Source organism: Gobio gobio (genome assembly GCF_949357685.1).
Source record: "Gobio gobio genome assembly, chromosome: 22".
Lineage (NCBI taxonomy): Eukaryota > Metazoa > Chordata > Actinopteri > Cypriniformes > Gobionidae > Gobio > Gobio gobio.
In genome coordinates this window covers 15,479,388-15,488,589 of record NC_137118.1, presented here as the reverse complement: position 1 = coordinate 15,488,589, position 9,202 = coordinate 15,479,388, and the positions used below count along the sequence as shown (strand labels likewise).

The window sequence follows — 9,202 nt, the reverse complement described above, 5'->3', positions numbered from 1 at the left end:
GGAACTGCGCAAGTACACTGTTGATCGAAATCCATCTAGTCAGGAGACAGATGACGAGTATGAAAAAATCTGGAAAACTCAAGTAACTTCAACACCTCAGATTAACTACCAAGCCATGAGACAAAGCCTTTTATCTGAGAATACCAGCATGTTGAAGGGAAGAGCTGCCTCTTGCATTCCGTGGGAAGAAAGACACAGGATTTCTTCTGCAAGCTTGGTGCCCCTACATACCTCTTATGGAAAAGATATCAAGAATAGGCAGAATCAACAAGGCTACCATTCCATTCAGAGATCCAACTACCAACGGTCTCGAAGTCTAGACAGAGGGGAATATCGAAAATCACAAACATGGGACCGAAGACGAAGCAGGACGCCTGTTGATTCAAGTCTTGGTCGTGTAATGGATGAACCTTTAATCTACAATTTGGAAAAGACCCAAACTGCTCTAGGACATAGAGCCCATCAGACCTCCAGCAGAAGTCAACACTATTTTGACCCATGTTCATCCTTAGATGATCAGCAGATGCGGGCCATAGAAAGAAGCACTAGACAGATAAATCCAACTGCTGATTATTCTGAGATGAATGTGGATGGACCTCATCTTGGAAGCCAGTCTACATATTCAAGGTCCATACTCGGCTCGGACCACAGTTATGAGACTCTAAACTATAACAGACCCAGGTTATCAGAGCTTGAAAAGGAAAGATCAGAAGAATTGGGACATGTGAGTACAAGAAAGCAGGAGAAGTTGAACAGTTGGTCAAACAAAATGATGTCACCAATGAATGTCTCTGGAACAATGCCTCGGAAGACAAAGAGTCTGGGGCCAAACAACTGGAATCGGCACAAGAGCATGCAAAGTTTAGATTCTAAATTATACAAGGACCAGTTTTTGACCCCTGATGCCTGGGTAGATTCGCTGACAGATTCTACAATGTCCCCCTTTGCGTGCAGACCCAACTCTGTGGCAGATAAGCCTAAAAGTAGTCCCAATTTACAAACAGATTCACCTGTGCCTTCAGAACACCAAACACAAGACCACCATTGTCAGGCCTCTAAATCCTATAGTGGCTCTACCAATGAATCACAATCCAGCAAAAACCTAGTATCAGGACATAGCACACATACTGCCTTATTATCATCAGGGGGTTCTAGCTGGTCTCCGTCTTATAGCTCCTCTCGGCCAGCCTTGCCATCTGGAAGACGGAGCCAAACCCAAGAGGTGGAAAGAGAGGAGGAAGATGAAAATGGGCAGGAGGTGGATGTGGAAATTCAAATATACAGGAAGAGTTCAGAGACGGAGGGAAGCTATAGAAGTTATGCAAGCCAAAGCAGTGGGAGAGGCAGCATGGATGCCCCTAACATCAGGCAGTTTTCTTTTAGCCCCCCTCTCACTTGCTCACCAGAGACCACAGAAGACAGTGACAGAGATGAGACAGCTCTACAGGAGCCTGAAAGGCATGAAAGGTAAGACTGACCTTTTCTCTGTCTTTCTCGATATATTTATCTTAAAAGCAGTTTTTAAGGATTTAAATGGATTATTATGGTTAATTCTCTTACAAAAAGTACCATCTGCAATGATAAACGTGTTTTTGAACATAGAACCATGGTAATACCATGGGGGGGGGGGGGGGGGGGGGGGTTGCAATAGTAATAATATGTTTTTGGACATGGTACCATGTACATGTCCCAATGCCCCGTGTGTCACATTAGACTCAAAGAGACCACATATTACTTTATCTTCTGACTTCAGATCTAGAAGAGGCTCTGTGGATGAGGCTTATGAGTGGGACTCTGCTTATGTCCAAATGCATCCTGTGGACCCCAAAGTATCAATGAGTAAGGCAGGTCTACGAAGAGCTTTTCAAGGTCAAAGGAACCAGGACAGAACTACCAAAGATGATGGCAGGCCAGATTTAGGCCTGAAGCAAAACGGTAAGAGAAATGTTTGCTTTGTATATTGTAACTCAGCTCAAAGTTGTTCCTTCACTAACTACATTTTTGTTGGACATGTTACATTGGTAATACCATGGTTTTTGTGGGCATGCACTATGGCAAATACAAAGTAATATACTAATACAGAATAAGTGTACCTTGGTAACAATTCAGCACTTTTTGCGAGGGTTTTGACTGTGAGAGTTCAGTTATGAAGACTAGTTCAAAGAATCTGAACTTTAAGGTATTCAAGGCATTTTGCTCTTTCTGGTTTCATTCATTTCCATTGTCTTTTTGACCCAAGATCTTTACCCTCCGGCTGGTTTGAAGGCATCTGTTCCACGCTTTGAAAGTCCCAGTATTCTTCCTCCTCACTGTGACCACGAATCACTCCTTGCTCAGGAGATTCGGAAGAGCTTCACGTCATTCCCAAACCCAGAGCCTGACACTGTGCTCTTCTGATTACTAACAGTAGGTACAGCATTCATGCTGATCAGCCTGCACTGTTTTCGTTTTAGCTCTTACACTCTTAAGTAGTCAGAAATTGTGCTGATGCACTTGAGATGATTAGATTTGTTCGTCAAAACTGTAGCTAAATGTTTTTTTATGTGCTCGAATCTAGATTAGACACAGCATGGTTCTCCTCAACACAGATCTGAATGGTCAGGATAAAAGGGGACACTGGGTGGCAACATTAATTGGATGTCTCAGGACCACTCAAGCACACTGGAACCTAAGAACACACACTCCTCTGCCCAACTAATGGAAGTGACATTATTTGATTGATGGGCCAAACCACGGTGAAGAGAACTGTAGTCTAAAGAGCTTACATTATGTGCCGGAGTTGCAAATCAAAAGTTGAATAAATAATACAGGACATTGCTCTCTGCACCCTGCTGTTCCTGATGAAACTGAATTTGAAATAAAAATGTTAAAGCTGTTACAGTGAACCCCGTTCAAAAATTGTTGGAGTGCCGCTTGATTGTTCTGTAATTCCTATTTTGACAGAAAGAGCACATTATGATTTAGAAACCTCATCAAAGCTATTATCCACGGTTTTAGAAATATTTTATCATGCGATATAAAAAAATATAATTTGTAGCTATACCTTCAAGATGTCAAGGAAATTGTAGATGCATTTAAATGTGATTGAAGTACTGCTTTGGCAGGAACTTCAGTCATCTTGACAATTTTGGGTCTTCGCCACCCACTCGTACCTACCTCATACATGCTACGTTCCCAATGGCACCATTCATGGAAATTTTACATTGTTATTCACATGAAGAAAAAAACACTGCATACTGACAAGCATGTGGTTTTGCACCATCTATTCCTTGACTGACAATCGATAAAACCCTGTGAAGGTTTAAACTTTTCAGGATAAAAACCTCCAGTGGAATGATGAAGCTTTCTTTTCATTTTTGGTAATGTTATGCAGGCTTTTTGTTTTTAATGTTGCTGGGCGATTCTCATCCAAATGAGTTTTAATGAGCTGTGGTGTCTGACGACGACGTTTGAGAAACGTTAATGAGGAATAACGTGTACAATTGGTTGGTTATTTGCATCAGTGTATTTTTTTAAGGAGGAATCTTATAAACGGATACTCTCTCAGAGGAAATTATTCAATTCAATGCAGGTCATGGGAGTTAATTATCACTGTGCCCTATAGTCTGGCCGCTGATGAGTCTGACAATACAAAGTTACAGTAATGAACAGACCATAACTGCTTACTGTTAAACCAAACATTTCATTTCTTTTTTAATAATTTTTTAAAAAGCAATTAAATTCTGCTTTATATCCTTTTTATTGTTACAAAATGCTAGAAAACACTACTGTAATTGCACTGACATAAATTCCCTCTACTCTTCCTTTTCTGCCAGTATGAAATGTCTTTGCAGCTACTGCCTACCGAGAAATTCATTGAATATGGTATCTTTGCAAATATGTCTATATGTAATTAATTGTTATCTTTTAGCTTTTTAATCAAAGCCTATTCAAACGAGACTGTACAAATGAAGGTCCTTTTCTTAGTAGAAAATGAGAATTGTTCCAATTGTTTTCAAATGATGTTTTTAGAAACAGTTTGTACTTATGAGTTTTATTTCAAGTATGTGGATTTATATATTGATTAAAGACAACAAAACATTGATTTGTGTTGGTGTGTAGATACTACAAAGCCAAAACCGAGTCGAATTCCTTTATATCCACTAGGATGTGCTGCGCTTTCACAAATAGTATTTTTTCCTGAATTAAAAAATCTTGAAAGCAATGCAAGCATTCGCTAAACATTTAATTTTCATTATATATATAAGACTCTTAAATTCTGACATTTAAGGAAAGTTATAGATTGACATTTCTGACCACAGCGTTTCATCTGAATGCTGTGAGCTGTGTTGAAGCCAAATCCCTTTCCTTCCCTCTATTTTTCTTCTGTTGAGCACCAAGATATGTACTTTCCATTTGTGAACTCTCTTTTAGTGATAGAGTGGACTGTGAAATCCTGACAGGTTACAGGCGGTCACATTAGCGTGTGTACTGAACATAAGGAGCACAGGAGCACATTATCTAAAGCTTCCAGCAATGCCACATGCTGCATTAATCACAGCTGAGGTGAAAAGCAAGGATGTGTCAACAAAAAAAAAACACTCTCAAACAGTTTTCCACCTCTTCTCGTCCACCTTTTTCTAAATGCTGTGTAATATGGCACTCATAATTAGTATGCTTGACTTGTATAAAACATTAATAATTAACCACACGCAAAATGACTAAAGACCTCTCCTTCAAACGTGTGCCATAAACACCATCTAAAAATATTAATTGTGAAAGGAATACTTTACCATTTACTCCTTAGATTCATAGCACTACATCAACCAAAAATGAAAATTATGTAATTATTTACTCACCCTCATGTTGTTAAACCACAGCACTCTTTCTTCAGTGAAACACTTTCTATTGCTATTTTCCATGCAATTACAATGAATGGGGACTGACGCTTTCAATCTTCACAAATAATGCAAAAAAAACAACAAAACAACATAAAAGTATTGTAAAATGTTCCAAGGAAATTGTAATTGTAGTCAAGGTAACCAAACAGTTGATGGGCCCCATTGACTTCCATAGTAACCCCCTCATACTATGGAAGTCACTGGGGCCCATCAACTGTTTGGTTATTGACATTCTTCAAAATGTGGGCGGTAACCACCGTAGACAATGAGGGGGACAGTTCCCCCCGGATAATTTGAAATGGCCAAATTGTCCCCCCCCAATATTTGATGTTGTTGATGCTGCTTTGCTGTACTCCATTACACACGGCTCTGTTTGTTGCAAGGATGACAAAAGTAAAATGTTAATTTTTTTTAGATTGGTCTGCCTCAGCAGTCTAACAGCACTCGTCACTGTCAGAATGAGTGAGGTGGCCATTAAAATCAAAGAAGGCGGGGCTTACTATTAGTGCGAATGAAAGAGTGCGTTGTAAGATGTAAGTAGCGAAACACTTGACAACTGTTTTACGATAAAAATGTACAGCGAACAACAATACTATCATGTGATTTTTTTAAATGTCACTATTTTGAGTTGAAAATATGACATTATTTATATAAATCATAACTAAATTTGACGTGACAAGAAACTTTTTGCATTTTTACATATTAGGCAGATGAAAATAAGAGTGAATGTGTGCATAGTTTTATATATATATATATATATATATATATATATATATATATATATATATATATATATATATATATATATATATATTATTTGCAAATAGTTTACTTCATACCTACAATAGAACTGAAACTTTTACCATTCTTATTTCGTTTTCTTTATTTCCTTAAATCCCTTTTAATCCTTTAATAATTTAATTCCTTTAAATATACCAAACCCCCAACCCCCAATGTCTAAGACATGGTTACGGCCTTGCTTCAAAATATCTTCTTTTATGTTCAACAGAAGAAATAAATTCATACAGATTTGGAACAACTTGTGGGTGAGTAAATGACAGAATGTCCATTTTTGGGTGAACTATCCCTTTAAAGTCTCTATTCACTGATAATCTTCCCCTCCAGATCACTTAGTGAGTTGAATTTGAGAATCAGTGAATAAAACTTAATTTCGATCTATTTCTAACACTATACTGATGTTGCATTCATATCTTCAGAAGATTTGAAATATTGCACACAAATAATATATAAACTAATTAAATTATTTTTTAATGGAACTTTCGGTTCCTTTTTTATAAAAAATTCAGTCCTCATATAAAAAAAAGTGTCTTCAACAATAATTTTTTTTTGTCCTGCATAAAAAAGAAAGTCATACGGGTTTGGAACAACATTTTGTGAGGGCATAATGACAGAGTTTTCTTTTTTCTTTCTTTTTTATTATTCCTTTAAAATGCTGCATTTTGTGCAAGTGACAAAGATCATCTCCTTCAATATGTACAGATCCTTCTGGTGAGATGACACATTGGACTCCAGTGTCATTTCACAAACACTTATGTGAGATTTGATCTGTTCTGACCCTGGCCTTTTGCGGTCATGTTGGCCTAAATGCAATGTGTCACTAAAGTGGCCATTTGCCATTTCTTCTCTATGCCCTATAGCCCTTACTGATTATCCAATCACATTGTGACACATCATTCATAGGCAGACTGTAAGTGGCTCTAGAGTGTGCCTTTCTGCCTGCATCAGGAAAAAAGAGAAGGCAATCAAGGTGTTCAGGAAGTTGTTTCTTTCCCTCTAGCCATTCACATATCGATCTAGTGCAGAATAAATTACTGTGGCAACTATGTATTGGGCCATGTCCAAGAAAAGTTCTGTGTAGGCCAGACTTTAGACCTGAGGCATAATTTAGTCCACCTTGTGACTTCCTTTGGCCAAGAACTGCCCACTTAGTCAGGAAAAGATTATTTGACTGACATTAAATTGTTATGCAACTAAGATTAATATTGTACAGTTATGCTAGTGAATAGCAGTGCTATTTTAGTATAGTTAGCCTACTAAAAACATTCTGTTTTTGTGCATTGTATCTTTAAATGTAAATGTGCTGCTGCTTGCTTTCCAGAAGCGGGCGGAGCCTCCCATACTTTGCCAAAAACGAAAACATCTGTTTGGTTTTGATTATCATCTGAATCGCGGTCACACTCAAGTGACATCATCATGAAAGTTTATTATCTGCCTGCGTTTTAAAGCCATATCAGTCTAAACTACTGATATGGTTTTCTGAGCGAACACACCCGATGCACACACATGAAGCTGGCTGTCAGAAGACGCGTCCTGTGAGTACTAAACTAAGTTCTCTTTCACTCTTATCGCCTAAACTGTCAAATACACACAAGGTCTTGTCAAAAACACATAAAGTATGTCTGTATGTAAACAGCAAGTAAAGAAATTGCATGTGTATGATAGATCTGTGTATTAAAGCGTCACAAAAGCTACAATGTGCAAATAGCTTCTGAAACACTGCTTATGATTTATGGGGATAAAAAAAGAGTTGGTGGATTTTTACTATTATAGGGTGGATGTGTACACACCATGGAGAAGTGAATTTTACATAACAGGTCCTAGATCTGTCGAAAGTTCGAAAGTTTACTTGATAAAGTTTTAAATATGGATATTTTTCTTACACAAACGCATCGATTCGCTTCAGAAGGCCTTTATTAACACACCGGAGCCGCGTGGAGCAGTTATATGATGGGCAGATGCACTTTTTATGGACTTCAAAAACAGAGCAACTATGAATCCAATTCTAATGCTTGGATTAGCCTGAACTTTTGTAATATAATTCAGATTTTATTCGTCTGAAAGCAGAATGTCATATACACCTAGGATGACTTGAGGGTGAGTAAATTATGGGCTAATTTTCATTTTTGGGTGAACTATCCCTTTAAGCCAATAGTGAATGTTTTTATTTTACGAGGTGGCTAATTCGTACCAATTTGTACGATTTGTCTAAACCCCAGTGGCAGGTAGGCTTAGGGGTAGGTCATTTGTAAGGGTGGGTCACCTACAGTGGTTCAGGCTGCAGGGTTGCTGAATGACTAAAGAAACATAATCAGCAAGATGATAGAAAACTGTACATTTCTCATCAATTACCAGCCACTGCAACTTATACCAACGACGGAAATAAGCGCAGTTACAATAGCTAAATATGTTGGAGAGCATTGCTATAATGTGACTATATTGTATTGCAATAGGTAGCACTTCAAAGTCAATACCGAATATCAAAACTAGCACATCATTTGTAATAGAAAGGATTTAATGACAAAATCTGGTTATGGGTACACTTAAAATAGTTTCAAAATAGATGTATGAGATGATAAAAACGTATACCATTAATCGTACCCAGCATGAATAGAATGTTACATGAGGGATAGAAAAAGAGAGAGGGAGAGAGAGACAGGCTTTAGAAAAGAGAAGAGAGAAAGAGCCAGAGCAAAGAAGCCCCAGTCTAAGGAAGAGCCAGAGAGCAGGCCCCAAGAAGAGAGAGAGAGAGAGCCAGAGAATCAAGAGACAGAGCAACCGTTACAATCTTCTTTTATCCTTTTCTTGACCATGTGACTAAACCCAAACGTGAGACATTCAAACTGACCACTCAGGTAATTGCAACTTCCCCCACTGTATCAAAGGTGTGACACATTTTGGCCTTCAGGCCTTCAGCATCTCTTTAGGAATTCAAAATGACCCTTCTGGTTAAGAAAGAGGGGGGTTGAAAACAGTACAGCAAATGTCTTTGTTCAATTTCAAATATCAAATATCTTTATTATTTTCAATCCTACAAATTCATACGAATTGGGAAACTCGTAAAATACTTAAGAATTGTTGTGAGACCAGGTTGGTTCTTCCACAAAATGCACAGAGTTTTGTTTTTTTAACCGCTAGAGGGCCAATAGCAGTGTTGGGGAAAGTTACTTTGAAAAGTAATGCATTAAAATATTGAGTTACTCCTTTAAAAAGTAACTAATTACGTTACTTAGTTACTTTTAAGAAAAGTAATGTGTTACGTTACTTTTTTTCACCTGGGCTGGACTTGTTTGCTTTAGTATTTTTTATAACAAAGAAGTTCTATTTTGGCCAAATGTAAAGACCCTTTCACCTCAAAATTGAAATAACAAGCCTCAAGGCCTGTACACACCGGGACGAATATCGCACGCGCTTATCGCCAGCGTTTTTTCGTGATGTTTTTCGGCGCGTCTTGAGTGTTCACACCCAAGTAATTTTCACTGACGATGCGCCGAGTGAACGTGCACATTCAGTAGATAGCGCTC

The 9,202-nt window shown here is 38.1% G+C and overlaps 1 protein-coding gene across 1 annotated transcript; it reads left to right on the top strand.

Annotated features, from left to right (window-relative positions):
• Positions 1 to 598: 598 nt before the first annotated feature.
• Positions 599 to 4,082, top strand: igsf9a (immunoglobulin superfamily, member 9a). Its single transcript, XM_079803887.1, has 4 exons — positions 599 to 1,467; positions 1,754 to 1,935; positions 2,240 to 2,406; positions 2,558 to 4,082. The coding sequence occupies exons 1-3, from the start codon at positions 770 to 772 to the stop codon at positions 2,395 to 2,397; spliced, it is 1,038 nt and encodes a 345-aa protein (XP_079660013.1). The 5' UTR covers positions 599 to 769; the 3' UTR covers positions 2,398 to 2,406; positions 2,558 to 4,082.
• Positions 4,083 to 9,202: the final 5,120 nt, after the last annotated feature.

Coding starts and splice junctions, on each gene's coding strand:
- igsf9a (XM_079803887.1), top strand. CDS start 770: ATGATGTCACCAATGAATGTCTCTGGAACAATGCCTCGGAAGACAAAG. Junction 1,468..1,753: donor GAGCCTGAAAGGCATGAAAG/GTAAGACTGACC, acceptor TTCTGACTTCAG/ATCTAGAAGAGGCTCTGTGG. Junction 1,936..2,239: donor TTTAGGCCTGAAGCAAAACG/GTAAGAGAAATG, acceptor TTTTGACCCAAG/ATCTTTACCCTCCGGCTGGT.